General features: G+C 36.1%; 2 protein-coding genes and 1 long non-coding RNA gene across 3 annotated transcripts; 1 reads left to right on the top strand and 2 right to left on the bottom strand.

The window, feature by feature from the left end:
- Positions 1-262: 262 nt before the first annotated feature.
- On the bottom strand, positions 263-2,618 carry LOC117318092. The gene is made up of 2 exons (XM_033873091.1): positions 2,124-2,618; positions 263-1,182 (listed from the first exon to the last, which is right to left on the bottom strand). Exons 1-2 carry the CDS (start codon positions 2,593-2,595, stop codon positions 521-523), a joined length of 1,134 nt encoding a protein of 377 aa, XP_033728982.1. The 5' UTR covers positions 2,596-2,618; the 3' UTR covers positions 263-520.
- Positions 2,619-4,583: 1,965 nt separating this feature from the next.
- Positions 4,584-10,391, top strand: LOC117317893 (sulfotransferase 1A2-like). Its single transcript, XM_033872864.1, has 6 exons — positions 4,584-4,667; positions 6,782-6,982; positions 7,734-8,057; positions 8,344-8,447; positions 9,126-9,297; positions 9,582-10,391. The coding sequence occupies exons 2-6, from the start codon at positions 6,811-6,813 to the stop codon at positions 9,692-9,694; spliced, it is 885 nt and encodes a 294-aa protein (XP_033728755.1). The 5' UTR covers positions 4,584-4,667; positions 6,782-6,810; the 3' UTR covers positions 9,695-10,391.
- A 2,801-nt stretch (positions 10,392-13,192) lies between these two features.
- On the bottom strand, positions 13,193-16,030 carry LOC117317894. The gene is made up of 3 exons (XR_004530268.1): positions 15,768-16,030; positions 15,484-15,502; positions 13,193-13,684 (listed from the first exon to the last, which is right to left on the bottom strand). It is a non-coding gene; the product is annotated as an uncharacterized LOC117317894 (long non-coding RNA).
- Positions 16,031-16,462: the final 432 nt, after the last annotated feature.

Genomic DNA, 16,462 nt, shown 5'->3' with positions numbered 1-16,462 from the left:
CCCTGGTACAACATCACCAGATATATATACGTCCCTGGTACAACATCACCAGATATATATACGTCCCTGGTACAACATCACCAGATACATATACGTCCCTGGTACAACATCGCCAGATACATATACGTCCCCGGTACAACATCACCAGATATATATATACGTCCCTGGTACAACATCACCAGATATATATATACGTCCCTGGTACAACATCACCAGATATATATACGTCCCTGGTACAACATCACCAGATATATATACGTCCCTGGTACAACATCACCAGATATATATACGTCCCTGGTACAACATCACCAGATATATATACGTCCCCGGTACAATATCACCATATATATATACGTCCCTGGTACAACATCACCAGATATAACCAATTAAAGAATTGTTAGATACATCTATATATTTGTATCTGTTTTTTAATAATCATTCTGTAAAAAGTTTACAGCGTTGACTGATGTGAATTAATATTTTTGTTTCCAACACCCTTCTGGTCTAACTAAATGTCTGCCTAATTGGCATTGTTAATCAGATTAAATAATTCAAACACGTGCAAGTTATTCGAGGATGACTTCCGATGACCTCGAGAATCCGTTCGTACATATAGCATATTTCTGTCAAATCTCACCATATCCCGGACCATATAATCGTACCTTCCGCTCGCAATGGACGGATATCGAGTACAGTTCGGAGCAACGGCGTCTATATGTTCACTGTACGCCGCGCCATAAGTAAACCCAAACTGATCCGTTGTCCTGTGTTGGAAATGGCCCGGGTCTGCACATGGGTCAATTCGAGTTTCCGGTTCCGTTTCTGAATCAGTCGCCTCGCACATACTGTGAACATCCCATCTCCGAGAACTTTGATCGTCGCTTTCTATCAAATAACTGGTATAATCCAGTAAATTCAGGGCCAGCCAGGCCATCTGTTGATTTACAAGTCTGACATGGACGTGAACGATCCAATCATTGAAGTAAACAACATCCCCGAGGGCAAGCGGGGCGAGCTTGATGGTTCTCTTTGGATAATCCTGGTTCGGGGTGTAGATGTATATATCATAGTTATAGCTATCGGCGGCCACCAGCTCACCATTAGGTAAAACAGCAAAGCCACTGATATGGCATATTTCAGTCGCGCACAGATTCCTGTATTTTACTTGACGTGCATGCGTTCCTGTACAGAAAAAAAATGTTTTAATACATGTCGTCCACACAATCTGATATACTTGTATTTGGTAAAATGTTTTATAGTAGGCGTTTTTCTATAAATGAATTGTTTTCTCTAGTTTACATTTTCATGGGTATTACCTTTATGTCTTGCATGTGTTCCCATGGGTAAACAGTATATCTTCACATCTAAACTCAAGTCATTAATCCGCATGTGTTCCCATGGGTAAACAGTATATCTGCATATCTAAACTCAAGTAATTAATCCGCATGTGTTTCCATGGGTAAACAGTATATCTGCATATCTAAACTCAAGTCATTAATCCGCATGTGTTCCCATGGGTAAACAGTATATCTTCATATCTAAACTCAAGTCATTAATCCGCATGTGTTCCCATGGGTAAACAGTATATCTTCATATCTAAATACATTAATCCGCATGTGTTCCCATGGGTAAACAGTATATCTTCATATCTAAACACATTAATCCGCACGATATTATAACAGTTAGTCAAATGTGGCATGGTAGACGTTTTTCTATTGAAAAAATTATATTTGGTTTGGTTTTTATTTCTTTAACGACCTATCAACAAGTACATTTAGTTTACAGTTTACTCATCTAAGAACGGCTTCTCCTGCATGCGAAGTATGTATGTGTGTTTTGGGAGGACGCGTTATGTTTTTGCTTTTCTCTGGAACTGATGCTGGCTTTATAAATCACTGTTTTAATTACTTCAGTTTCACTATAGTTACATTTATGGACATTGCCGGACAAATTGCAGTTTATATTTTGTGTAATATGTGTTTTCAAGTTATTCATGTACGGTAGCTATTACACGATCAATTGATCAAATATCATATGTTTAGTGAATCGGTTGAAGTGTGTACATAATGTCAAGAATTACATTTTAAAGCATTTAAACAGAAATGATTGCTTGCTATACTCACCGTCTAGTCGACGCGGGGATCTTCTCGGTTTCCATCTCAAACGCCATCTCTTACTTAAATGGCGGCGTTCTTGACGACTAATCCGCGGTAAACTGATACATGTGTTACTTTCCTCTCGAGATCGGGAACGAGTCAGGGCCGAGTTTACGTCATTCAGTTGTGACGTCACATTGTCTATTCCCTCAGTATCGTCCGGTGTAATGTGTAATATATTCCAAGGCGCAATTGATGTTAATTGTTCATCCACAATATTGTACAGAGCTATCTCTTCGTCGGCATTGTTTACCAAATTAGACAATGCGCTGTAGATATCTTCCAGCTGGAAAGCGAAGTTTCGTCGGTTATTTTCTCGTAAGATATCAAATTGTTGAGCACATTGTTCCATAGTATTCAGGTTACGTTGCCTCATAGATCCGTGGGTTAAAGAAACGATTACCGTAATAATAAGTATGGCCCATGTTGTGTGTTCCATTATGTAGAAATATTGTACAATGTATTTATAAAGAAAGTTGCAGCATGAATTGGACCCGAAATTATTTCCACAAAAGATATTTCACTTTACTCGATGTGATACACTGAAATGCAGGTATAAAACTAAAATATCTCGGCCAATGTAAGACGTAATATCACAATGATTTATAGTTTACATGATATACCTGTAAAAGCTGCCATTTCTAGAGCATTATTTTAGATAGTAGAACGCGTCTGTGATACAGCCCAGGAAAACGTATCAATCATATCCCTTATCTATGTATATACATGTATACCTAGAGAATTTATATAAAAAGGGTCTCGGTGGATTTAAATGTGCTTATTGAGATAACGGTATCAGCTCCAAAATGATATTTCACTGACTGTGACAGTTGAAAAAGAGCAATCTTGTGAGTTGTTTTTTTTTTGTATTTTTATTTGTTTTGTTTTTTTGTTGTTTTTTTTTAAAGAAATGTGCTGGAAAACAATGTTTCGGCAGTTATTTCCTTACCATGGTTGTAAGTACTGAATTATTTTCCGCGCGTGGCGCGTGAAGCTTTTAACTTTAAGTCTGAGTTTATCTCTGTAAAGCTGTTCGTTCAGCGATATACCTTTTATATTTTGAGGACTGACGCTGTAATATGTAGAAACAAAAGATTTTCTATCAAAAAAAGGCTGGTTTTGTTTGGTTTTCTGTTGTTTAACATCATATCAACTGCTTTGGTCATTTAAAGGGTCTACATGGTAATCTTTTTTTTAATTATCTTCATTCATTTAGTTTCAGGAAACTTTATATTAAACTGTTTATAAAAAAAATTACACTTCTTATGAAATATTGGCAATGTTTATTAACTTTAAAATATCAAATAACGCTCCCCCCGGATCCGCTAGTGGAATTTTATATTGGACACAATATCCATTAAGGGGTTCCTAGTTTGTTATTCATATGTTTTCTGATCTTTCTGTTATTTCCCCTTCCTAACATATTCATTGACACTGCCTTACCTTCAGACTTGATATGAACGCCGTCTGCGCCATGTATAATCCCAAGAACTAAGAGAAAGGGGACCATGACGTTTAACCTACCTAGTGCGTATGCAACTGAGACAACAAATAGTGGCGAATTATGCATATTTTTTGTATTATCGTTCATGTGTTCTTAATGAGGGACACGAACGCGCTTGACCAAAGTAATTATGCTGTGCCCACCAAGCATTAGTGCCTGTTGCTGTCAGCTTCAGTTTAAGATTTAGATTAGTTGGCACTGAAGACAGTGTATCACCAAAATCATAATTATAACTCAAAATCGATAAAACGACAGCAAACATACGAAAATACAAGGGAAGTTAAGACAATATGTTCCTAAGGGGCAAGCGTCTTTGTCTTCACCGACTACATTCGCCATACAAATATTGGTCAAATACGATATAAGTCACATTGTCGGCATGGGAACTATGGTGGTGATCACGGAACCGCTAGACATGTCAACAGACTTCCAGCACGTGTGACTTCGGGTCGTATAAGGAAACAGAATATGTACAATTTAGATCCCATTGTCTACCACAAAACCTCCCCATGACATTGATCCTCTTGCATTTCTCGAAACCTTGTGTTGTTAATGTCAGTAGTCGACATATGTCATTGATGGAAACTTGAAGACCAAATTGACCGGGACATGTAATCACTGAAGGACAAGCGAGTATTATCTAGAAATGGGAAATTAATGTTTAATAATAATCACGCTTTTCATACAGCTTAGCTGTAAGCTGCTGGTTAAGTTGTAAGCAAATATTGAGGGTTAGCAGCTGATATGGAACGTCCTTGATTTTCAAGTTCGAATTTTATCATCCGATCGACAAGGTCAATAAAGATTTGTTACTTTAAATAACACATAGTTAATATCCTTATAAGTAAATCTCAGCCGGTAATGTCTCCTGTGTAAACGTGACATTTCTGTGAAGAGGGCACAATCTAGGACGGGGTCATAACACAGACAGGTCGACTGTGCGTCATATCAAATTATCGTAACGGGAACACTAAACGCATAAACTCGGGCGGGACTCGGTAAGGGTGGTAAGTAAATTATTTCATCTTTCATGAGTAGTGTTGGTATAACTTTGATGTATAAATGCATTTAATATTAAAACATACTTACGGAATCTCTACCAGACACCCAGATCGTTATGTGCAACATTGACCTCAAGCCATGTTAGTGCAGTGTGTGTCTTGTGCAACCAGCCCTTCAGCGATGTCATCGTGCATAGCAGCTCCATCTGCCCCCACTTCAGGGAGTCACGTGAACTTTTCCTACAGTACAAGATATTCTGAACGATTTTGGCCTACGTGTTTTCAACATCGTGACATGCGAGAACAACGTATCATTTGTTCAAGTCCTACTAGGCGCTAGTAAGAACATTCCATTTGATGATGGCATTTGCAGGAATCGCTTCCTTATGAAGGCGGCTCGATTCGTCGTTAGCGCGCTAAATGAACTCTTCACTTATTTTGATATTCCCTTTTTTTCTGTCGATTTTGTTGTATTCCACTTATCTCCTTTGGGAGGAAATAAAGTTTGATGATGATGATGATGATGATGATGATGATAGCAGCTGTAGGTATTATTTCACTGACATTATTGTTATCACGTGTGTTGTGTGTCTTGATGATGTATAACATTATGTATTAGCACGTTGTTATTGTTTATTTGGATAGAAAATGACCATGTACTTTTGACAATGATTTTTAAAAAATAATTCAATAATAATTAACGATCCAATATGTTGGTATGAAAGGGCAAGTAATGTGCATCACCACTATTTAATACGCTGAAACATTTCCGTGCGAATTCAACTGATTTTAACGAAAAGGGAAGATGGCAAATCGACTTCTCGAACATATTTATCTTGGCACGAAGGTGTTTACTTATGTCATTATTGTATAAACATTGTAGTAAAATATACTTGTACGGAGTAATACTGTTCTAGATATGTCAAAATATACACCGACAAGAAGAATGGTCGATTGTAATATGTAAATGTAGTTATGAGGTTAGCTAGGACATCGGAACATTTATTTGAAAAAACTGTTATCTGTAAAAATGTCATCAATAATATTATTATCAAGCCAATCTACACAAAACAAGGCGGTATAAGTTTAGTGTAAGTATCTTATATTAGTGTAAATGTCAGAGTCTGTACGGAACATGGCGGTATAAGTTTAGTGTAAGTATCTTATATTAATGTAAATGTCAGAGTCTGTACAGAACATGACGGTATAAGTTTAGTGTAAGTATCTTATATAAGTGTAAATGTCAGAGTCTGTACAGAACATGACGGTATAAGTTTAGTGTAAGTATCTTATATTAGTGTAAATGTCAGAGTCTGTACAGAACATGACGGTATAAGTTTAGTGTAAGTATCTTATATTAGTGTAAATGTCAGAGTCTGTACAGGAACATGGCGGTATAAGTATAGTGTAAGTATCTTATATTAGTGTAAATGTCAGGGTCTGTACAGAACATGGCGGTATAAGTTTAGTGTAAGTATCTTATATTAGTGTAAATGTCAGAGTCTGTACAGAACATGGCGGTATAAGTATAGTGTAAGTATCTTATATTAGTGTAAATGTCAGAGTCTGTAGGGAACATGGCGGTATAAGTTTAGTGTAAGTATCTTATATTAGTGTAAATGTCAGAGTCTGTACGGAACATGGCGGTATAAGTTTAGTGTAAGTATTTAAAATTGCTGTAAATGCCATGGCTCCGCGGAGGCCGAGTTCTTAATGGTTCCCGACACTTTATCACTAGCCTTCCATATCTGGGCTGCGAGTTCGAAACCCACGTGGTGTAGTTGGCTAGTGGTATTCCCATGGGTAGTCTAGCTGTCCTCCACCTCCAAAACCATGAACGTCCTTTAATAACCATGGATCTAAATAGGTCTCAAATAATATAAACCAAAAGTGCAAATGTCAGAGTATGTACTGAACTTGACGACATAAGTATAATGTAAGTATTTTATATTAGTGTAAATGTCAGAGTCTGTACGGTGCATGACGCCCATTTTGCGGCCTTGGACACCAGATGCTAGATACTATGTCAAAATTAAGGTCTGTTAGAAGTAAAGTTTCACATAACCGGATGTCCGGTGTACATTGTTGAAACTTACGGTCAATACATTGTTGTTTTGCAGACTATAAAGCGACCACATACGGACTAGCTATGGAAATGCGACAGATGAAAGATGCTGGTGGGGCGACCCTTTACTTAAAATATTACGATGGTATTTACTTCCCCCAAAATGTCATAGGTGACGTGAAGGGTCATTTGGAAGCTATAAAAAGCTTAAAATACAAAGATGGCGATGTGCTGCTTGATACCTTTCCAAAAACAGGTATATTCATATGAAATGTATGACCTTATTTTCATAATCACATTTGATTAATCAATCACTGGTTTGTTGTATTGAATTTGATTAGGAAAGGCCTTTGAAATGGAATTAATACAAAAGTAGTGATGTAAATCTCGAAATCAACTGAGCTGAAAGTGGAATTGATTTAAATAATGCACGTGCAACTTTGGATGTTTATTTATGACGGCTACTGTTTTTTTAACGAGTTCAATATATACAAAATGTAGCTACAATTTGATGAATTTAATGTCAACTTTGATAGTTACATACACAATGATCAGACTAGTTATAATATTCCATATACACATTGATTCACAATCATGCAATAAATCTTCCTAATTTTGATAGCTTGATTGATTATATGTTGTAACTGTCTTACAATAATAGTTATATAAAGTTTCATACTGACTCGTGTAAATGCACAAATCTTACTACTTTAAGGCCCTGTCTGTTAACTCACTACCCAATCTATCGGGGAGGGAGAGAGGGGGGGGGGGGGGGGGGGGGGGGGGGGGGGGGATGAACGCTTTAGATTTGACGCCGTTTTGAAAGAATGTATTGTTAAGTCAGTATGTTAACTGCATAGCCGGATAGTAAGCAGCAAAGAGTTACTAGTCCACGGTTTGATAAGATAAAATTCTAGAAGCTATCAACTTGTATATTACGTACTTACTTCCCATCACTTTGACATCGTGACATGTTACTTTTTTTTCTGCGATACGCCGTCTTTTAGGCACACACTGGACTTTTGAAATTATGCACATGCTAGTGACTGGGAAGGCAGAACACTACCCTAACAAGACTCTGGCACTGGAGTTTGAGCCCGTGGAAACCCACGACAACTTGGAGTCGCCTAGGGTGCATACTACACACATGTTTCCTCAGCATGTTCCCCAGACTTTGATAGACCATCAATCTAAAATGGTTTATGTCTACCGGAATCCCAAAGATACAGCCGTGTCTATGTATTACTTTATGAAAAACCTGAATGCAGTTGTGTTAAACGGATACGAAACGTCCTGGGAGCATTTCATAGAATCATACATGAAAGAAAAAAGTAAGATGAACGAGATTGCAGTTCAATGTTCATTATGAGTGGATTTTCGTTAAACTTATTATCAAAGAAACAGTATAGTTTTGCTTTAAAAAAAGTGTTTATTAAAATTGATGCATGGTTAAGGATTTGTTTCCTTTTTGATTCTTTGAATGTGGATTACATTAACTCAGGCTTTGAGTAGCCATTTAATTTTTAATGAATATTCACGATTCTAACGTTAATTCCGTTATTATATGTTGGTTTCATTATGAGCACCATCTTAAATAATTTCCTTTCATGTACAAAGTGCCATATAATTCCTGGTATGAACACGTAAAAGCATGGTTGGACTTCAAGAAGACACATCCAGAAATACCCATACTTTTCATTGCATTCGAGGATATGAAAAAGGTATCACTTCAAAACAATACTACTCCAAATTGCAGGATTGATGAAATTGGATTATAAATCCTTATCCTCCCTATATTTTACATCTAGTAGATAATTGCATAATGATGTTTATATTATAGAGAAACTTATTTTAAACAAGAAATATCGTTAAAAAAGATAAACGGCATAGTTTTAATGCCAGTGGTTATAATGCAAAACTACTGGTGAAATGAATTAACGAACTAATGCGTTTCAGCACTGATAACAAAATTATATCAGTTTGAATCATTTTTTGTGATAATAAGAATGCATTTGAATCATGAATATAATTTTATTTATGTGCCATTTAAAAATATACATCCACTTATTCAGCTTCCATTCAATTTTAACTTTGTTTCGATTTTAAATGCAAATCTGCATTTTGCATTTACCGCTATATTGACCAATCACATACTTAATCTTGACCAGTAACGCTACCTGTCGCGTCATATCCGGGGCCAAAAGAATATTATACGGCTATGCCGAAAAACTGAAATAGTTATCTCCAGAGGAATAAAGATTAACGTGCTTGTGAAACTGCAAAACGTTTTAACCTGTACAAATTGTATCAGTTAACAATGATCAATGGTCGACGGTTATTTGTAGTTTTGTTGTTCAGCAAATAGTTCAGATGGTCCATCTTTTTGTCTATTTCTTCAGGATTTACGAGGCTGTGTCCAGAAAATCGCTGAACATCTTGGATCAAAACAGGATCCGGAATTCCTTGACGAAGTGACGGATAAATGCCAATTCAGTTCCATGTCTAGAGCGAAGAAAAGCAAGGAGGAGCTAAAAATGGGAATCGGTGGAAATAATCCATTTTATAGGAAAGGTAAGCGCCTTTTGCTTTTAGATCTTCTTTCGGATTTATGTCATGATCAATTCATTTGATCTGTAAACTAAAACATAAACCAACGAAACAATAACATATCAAAATTTTGTCAAAATTGCTCAGTCTGATGTCTTGATAGATGCCCAACATTCTGAGAGGCGAAGGTCAAATAGTTACTTCTCCCCTAATTGATATAAGGAATCTGGCGGCACTTCATGTCAACATTTGTTTTCTGCGTTGTAATTGATCATGTGTATATATGTTTTTAAATTTTGTAATTTCAGGTGACGTGGGTGATTGGAAGAATGTTTTCACTGTCGCGCAAAACGAGATGTTTGATGCCATCGCAAAAGAAAGTATGGCCGACATCGACCTGGATATAAAGTATACATTGTGAATATGAATTAAGATGAATTGAAAATGAGGAGTTTGACAATACGTACTTATTGACATGGATTAATAATTTCATCTACCTTAAGCATAATGAAAAGAACAGGTTATTTCAACGTAGTATTACAAATAGGAATGTTGTCTACTCGATATTAACTATTGATCACAATGCATATCGCGATTTGTGTGTTGTGGTTAAGTTGTTCCTTGGTACATAGCAATATGATATGAGCATGTCGACGTGGCGATGATACACGAATCAAAGCGATAGGCTATCACATATATTGTTATATTTCTAAAACGTCTGATTCATTGATAAATAACGTTCACACTATCCGAACTACCATTGAGTATATCGATATAGCTGTGTCACTGTATCTGGTGTAGCTTTAGTATCTCTGCTCCGAGACACTCCAAGTCTAGCTGGGTGATTTATAACACGATGTTGATAGTTTACAGAAGTTTACACGGGGATCTGCTTTATATAACATTCGTAACGACAACCATAATTGCATTGTGGAATCCAGAGTCTGTATGACGGAGATGAAGGCTGCAAAGATAATGAATTATGTGTCCTATATATACATACACGTCTTGATAGCTTATGCCAGTGAGCTTATACAAGTTTTATCATGGGAATAGCTGATAGTAGATTATATGTCACTGATAATAACTATTAAAGAATGAGAACCAAATGGATCAAACATTTGTTTGTTTTTCCTTTATATATATTTCTTATTTGTTGATGTTGCCTGGACCTCTAGTGTAAAAGTTGAGCTTTGCGTAAGTTTCATAATAATATAAGATATACCGTTTAAATGTCTATATTCATATTTGCTCTGCATTTCCCCTTTGACACAATGCTAAGAGGCAGTTGCCACCATACGCCTATAACACCCAGTGCCTCAGGCTATAACACCCAGTGCCTCAGGCGATAACACCCAGTGGGTCTCGTGACATTAAAAAAGGCGGGATTTTTTTTATGTTGGTTTATTTGTTTTCTAAGTTGACGAAAATCTTAAGACGATGTAAATATAAGTATTGAACAGTGGTTTTAATGTTCTTATAGTCGGTATGGCAGCAAGATGTATGGTGGGCAAATGTAGTTATGTTGTCTGTGTATTTTACTATTGTTGTGTTCACGCTGTAGTTATGTTGTCTGCGTATTTTACTATTGTTGTGTTCACGCTGTAGTTATGTTGTCTGTGTATTTTACTATTGTTATGTTCACGCTGTAGTTATGTTGTCTGCGTATTTTACTATTTTTGTGTTCACGCTGTAGTTTGTGTATTTTACTATTGTTGTGTTCACGCTGTAGTTGTCTGCGTATCTTACTATTGTTGTGTTCACGCTGTAGTTGTCTGCGTATCTTACTATTGTTGTGTTCACACTGTAGTTGTCTGCGTATCTTACTATTGTTGTGTTCACACTGTAGTTGTCTGCGTATCTTACTATTGTTGTGTTCACGCTGTAGTTATGTTGTCTGCGTATCTTACTATTGTTGTGTTCACGCTGTAGTTGTCTGCGTATCTTACTATTGTTGTGTTCACGCTGTAGTTATGTTGTCTGTGTATTTTACTATTGTTGTGTTCACGCTGTAGTTATGTTGTCTGTGTATTTTACTATCGTTGTGTTCACGCTGTAGTTATGTTGTCTGTGTATTTTACTATTGTTGTGTTCACGCTGTAGTTATGTTGTCTGTGTATTTTACTATTGTTGTGTTCACGCTGTAGTTATGTTGTCTGTGTATTTTACTATTGTTGTGTTCACGCTGTAGTTATGTTGTCTGTGCATTTTACTATTGTTATGTTCACGCTGTAGTTATGTTGTTTGTGTATCTTACTATTGTTGTGTTCACGATGTAGTTATCTGTGTATTTTACTATTGTTGTGTTCACACTGTAGTTATGTTGTCTGTATATTTTACTATAGTTGTGTTCACGCTGTAGTTATGTTGTCTGTGTATTTTACTATTGTTGTGTTGACGCTGTAGTTATGTTGTCTGTGTATTTTACTATTGTTGTGTTCACGCTGTAGTTATGTTGTCTGTGTATTTTACTATTGTTGTGTTCACGCTGTAGTTATGTTGTCTGCGTATCTTACTATTGTTGTGTTCACGCTGTAGTTGTCTGCGTACCTTACTATTGTTGTGTTCACACTGTAGTTATGTTGTCTGTGTATTTTACTATTGTTGTGTTCACGCTGTAGTTATGTTGTCTGTGTATTTTACTATTGTAATGACCACGCTGTAACTCTATTATTTAGCGTGTACGGTTAAGTAAGTCGAACTTGCATCAATGTAATTCATTTGACGTTGAATATGTTCACATTGGCGCTCCTTAATTGTGAGACATATAGTAACCGTTTAGTAGTGTTATAGCAGATAGCGTATGGTCTATGAAGTCCATCAGTTTGGTCAAGCAGAATACCGCCATATTTCCCGCTTTCCGTCACGACGTGGATCACGTGGTTTATGATATCGGTAACCAGGATAACATCCGCCACAGCGGCAATGCCACCCATCTTTGTAGAAACGCCTCCTTGCCAACTTCCGGCTTGCGGGATTAGACATGTCCATGCTCTTTTTCCTTTGTTGTCAAAACAACCTAGAGTCCCTGAATCGTCCTCCAGTACAACTACATGAAGTGTTGAATCGCGGTTATTTTTAAAAATTGCTATCCGACCCCATCTTTCCATTGGTGAAGTAGGGGTTTGCTCGTTTTTGTTGAGTTCTTTTTCGGTTCCTTTTGAATTTATAATTCCGATCCTTGATTGGCTGCCGTACATTTCATACGTCACAGCTAACGTATTGACATTTTTCACCATTCCGGTTATTTCCCCTTTTAGAGGTAATTTATGCGACATCTGTAATAGTTTCGTACCTTTCAACTTGAAGTACAAAATTTCATTACCTACTGTCATGGCAATCATGTCATCATTAATACATGTCACGTGTCCAGGTAAATATGCCAAAGAGAGGCTAGAATGAAGTTTATGGTCTGGCGAAAATACCTTCATCTTGGAGTTTCTATCATCAACCACTACTATTTTGCCATCTAACATTGATGAAACATCATATATGTTAGCAGTATACTTATCGGATGACATACTGACTGTAAACTCACCACGGCGTGTTGCAGTGATAGAATGAGAGCTCTTTCTAGCAATGTTGTTAGGTTTACTTTCAAATTTATTGTTGTCAGGTGCTAAGGGTTTGGGTAATGTTTTTTCTTGTCTGCCCCGAAGGTCGTTGCCACCAGAAATGGGTTGTCTAGCATATGCTGCCAATGTAAGCTTTTTATGTGAATTTAAATTAACATCGTTGTAATGGGTATCGATGCAACTTTTACAAAGTAGTTTCTTGCAGTCACGACACACAACAATGGCATTTGTTTTACCCGAGTATGCGGTGTTACTACATAGATCACAGGCGAAAATGTGTGTGTTCAATCTACGAGATCCACCCTCTGTTACCATTAAAGCAAGTTGATGGTTCTGGGTTCCTGTGGAAAAGGGAAATGTAATTCAAATAGAAAAACCTGGTTCAATAGAAAATGAATATGATGATTTAGAAGCACATTATGGTATCGAGTTAAATAAGAACATGTATCAGTGAGTCTATTATGTATGGCAATATTTAGGATTTATGAATGAATGGTGAGTTACCAACTTCACTGTAAGTACAAAATTGTATTATTTTGTTTTTAAATTAAATTGCCATTATTTTGAATCGTGTGATTACAATTCAACACTCACTGCACCCATGTATTACATTATATATCACTTTACACTTCACTTGCCTTTGAACTTCCGGTGATTCTCTGCGCATACTTGGCAACAAAACTGTCTGCACTGCACACAGAAAGAAACGGAAGTACGCACATGACCTAGACCTTGTTCTTGACATGGTTCACATGTCGGTAACGAACCATCGTCACTTGGGTGACGAGGGTTTGATTTAACAGAAGCCTTTGAATGACTACCGGCTCCCATTTATCCTTGAAATAGAAAAATAAAGGGAACAGATATTACAAACAGTATTTACATTGTTAATTCGAATGAAGGACAATTAATAATGTTGTAATACGGTATATGACAAATGGCATATAATTAATTACCAAATGTCAACTTAAAAGTACAATTGATGGGAACATATAAAGTGGTTTAAATAAATTAAAACAAAAAAACGCTTTATTCGAACTTAAGAAAAATATTCAATGTTTTCAAATCCGTTTATCCCCAACTAGGATATTGTGATGGAAACAATATTACTATTATGATTTCCATGTTAACTTTAAAAGTAGAGTGAGTTATAATACCAAAAAAAAATTAAAATATACTGAAATATTAACGTAAATCGAAAGAAATCTTTCAGAACCTTGCAGGTATTCTAAGTATAAAAAGTAAGAATATTATGTTTAGTTGTTCCCTAATCCACAGGCAGTGCTCAACCAGATTTGGGTAACATACGATTCCGGTGTCCAGATGATTTTAATATGGCTATATCTATCGATCTTTTTTTTTTACCAAATGCTTTTGAAAGCCCGCTTCTGATTGGCTGTTGGGAATATGATTTATTCATGTGTGCGAGGTCACCTAGACGTGACCCCTTAGTGGATGATTGTTTAGGATGTTCATACGGAGAGTAGCGCAGTACAAATATAAATCTGGTTTTATCTAGATTGCTACGTCTATCTAATGCAAATGACACTATGACAGACTTTCAATTAACAGACATAAGTTAAAATCTCCTGTGGGATACTGGATGGATAAATCTATTGTAATAAAAATCTATACCATATTATCTCATAGCATGGATATATTGAATGAATTTAAAAACACAACGACAAAAAAACGTAGTTACCAATATCCTTGATAGGCTGCAGAGAGTTATTATTTCGAACATCTAAAAATCACGTCGAGCTCATTTAGAACAGAATACATAGCGAAGTAAAGGCATTAAGGACGTCTGATGGCGCCCACATATATGATCTAAGAATATTTTAAATCGATTGAAACAAAATATTAAACCAACTAGTTTATACAGACTGTGATATATCGATATCCAATTCATGACGTCACATCCGTGTTGTTATCTCCTCAGTTCCGGTTCGAGAACAACTGTATTGTATGATACTGTTGACAATGTTAATTACACCGTCTCTTTCAGATATACATGTACAATAGCAATACCAATAGTATACAAATGCTGTACGTCTTTGCTGTAACAAGTGATACTTCGGGTCGAATTAAGATTAATCTTTGGACTTTATACTCAAAGAACTTAGGTTTATCTTGAGAGCAAAACTGCCGTATTCGTGTAAAGATTATAACTTTTACTTCTTTGAAAAAAATATTTTCGCGTAAATTCAAACGATGGAATGTCCTTTTAACTCCAAATATTCCATTGAAAATATATAATTGAGAAATTCGGCACTTCCATTATGATTGTACATGACATTGGTGTTACTATTTTGTCGATTTTCTTTCTACTTAAACTGATTTTCAAACATACAGTCTTTATATATACATATGTAGATGTGTGAGTCTCTGTCTGATTTTCAAACATACAGTCTTTATAAACACGTATATACATATGTAGATGTGTAAGTCTCTCTCACAGGGCTATGCTGCTATGATTTGATTGACGGTGAGTTGACCACTGCTGATGGTAGAATGTTACAATCATGAATAACTCTCAATGTTTCCCGATGTTTAGTCTTGTGTATAGGGTTAAACCTGATCAATGGTATGGTACCGGTACAAACATATCTATATGCTATCTTAATATACTTACGTTGTCGGTGAGTGCTTCACTGGAAAGAAGAAAAAAATAGTCTAAATACCAAAATAACTGCATATGCTGTAAGGCTTATTGCTGTGTAGTAAACATCTTAACGTACCCCAAATTAAACTGTATATACTTACATTTTTTGGTGTAAAATTTGCTACCTACAAAGCAATAAAGTGGATGACACGACATTTGAATTAATTAAAAACGTCTAACAAATACGCCCATACGTATAAGGAAGTGCATGGTACGTTTAAAAGAAACGAAGTTATTTTGTCACGTTTACTCACCTTACAACACCACACCTGGTATCCAAATATAGCAATCGACGACCGCTCTGTAAGTCTTGTGAGGTAGACAAGCAAGTACGTACCTGATTAATGTATTAACAGGATAAACACAGGTTTACTAACACTAACATTGATTGATTGTACACACTATTTACATATCTACTAATGAGCCGAAATGCTTTAAGTAATGACGGATTTTAACCAAGACTAATTACAAACAAGGTATTGTATACTGGACTCACGTTTAACCCCGGTATCAAAGACGCCATTATCAAACATAGTATATATATATGTACACAGAAACCATTAGACAGGTCACGCGTAGTTTATACAGCGAGCTAATCAACCTGATCAGGTAATGTGTATTATATACCTGGCTGGTATTCATCTCGATACAATCAATGCCGTTATTGTACTTTATACATAGTTAACATGTACATACTCCAGTCAATGCTTGTGTTTTGTTGTATATCAGAGTTAAAGTTGTGGGAATTTCTATCAGGTTTGAGGTATGACAGTACTAAATCTTACTACATTTTATGTCGACATCGAAACTGAAGGCGAACATGTAAAGTTAAAAGTGCAAAGATATGATGCGTGTTCATTTCGGTAATCTGACTGAAAAATGACATGATGATTTGAAATTTTTAAAATAGTTTATATTTCTAAGTTGTCATCTTTTCAAACATTGTTGT

The sequence above is a fragment of the Pecten maximus genome, chromosome 19 (genome assembly GCF_902652985.1).
Source record: "Pecten maximus chromosome 19, xPecMax1.1, whole genome shotgun sequence".
Lineage (NCBI taxonomy): Eukaryota > Metazoa > Mollusca > Bivalvia > Pectinida > Pectinidae > Pecten > Pecten maximus.
The sequence above is the reverse complement of the archived record's forward strand: the minus strand, read 5'-3'. Positions and strand labels throughout refer to the sequence as shown.

Bases quoted from the DNA above. Each gene is read 5' to 3' on its own strand.
- LOC117318092 (XM_033873091.1), bottom strand. From the start codon at position 2,595: ATGGAACACACAACATGGGCCATACTTATTATTACGGTAATCGTTTCT. The intron at 1,183-2,123 runs GTGAGTATAGCA...TTTTCTGTACAG, and splicing joins ATCCCCGCGTCGACTAGACG to GAACGCATGCACGTCAAGTA.
- LOC117317893 (XM_033872864.1), top strand. From the start codon at position 6,811: ATGGAAATGCGACAGATGAAAGATGCTGGTGGGGCGACCCTTTACTTA. The intron at 8,058-8,343 runs GTAAGATGAACG...TCATGTACAAAG, and splicing joins ATCATACATGAAAGAAAAAA to TGCCATATAATTCCTGGTAT. The intron at 8,448-9,125 runs GTATCACTTCAA...CTATTTCTTCAG, and splicing joins CATTCGAGGATATGAAAAAG to GATTTACGAGGCTGTGTCCA.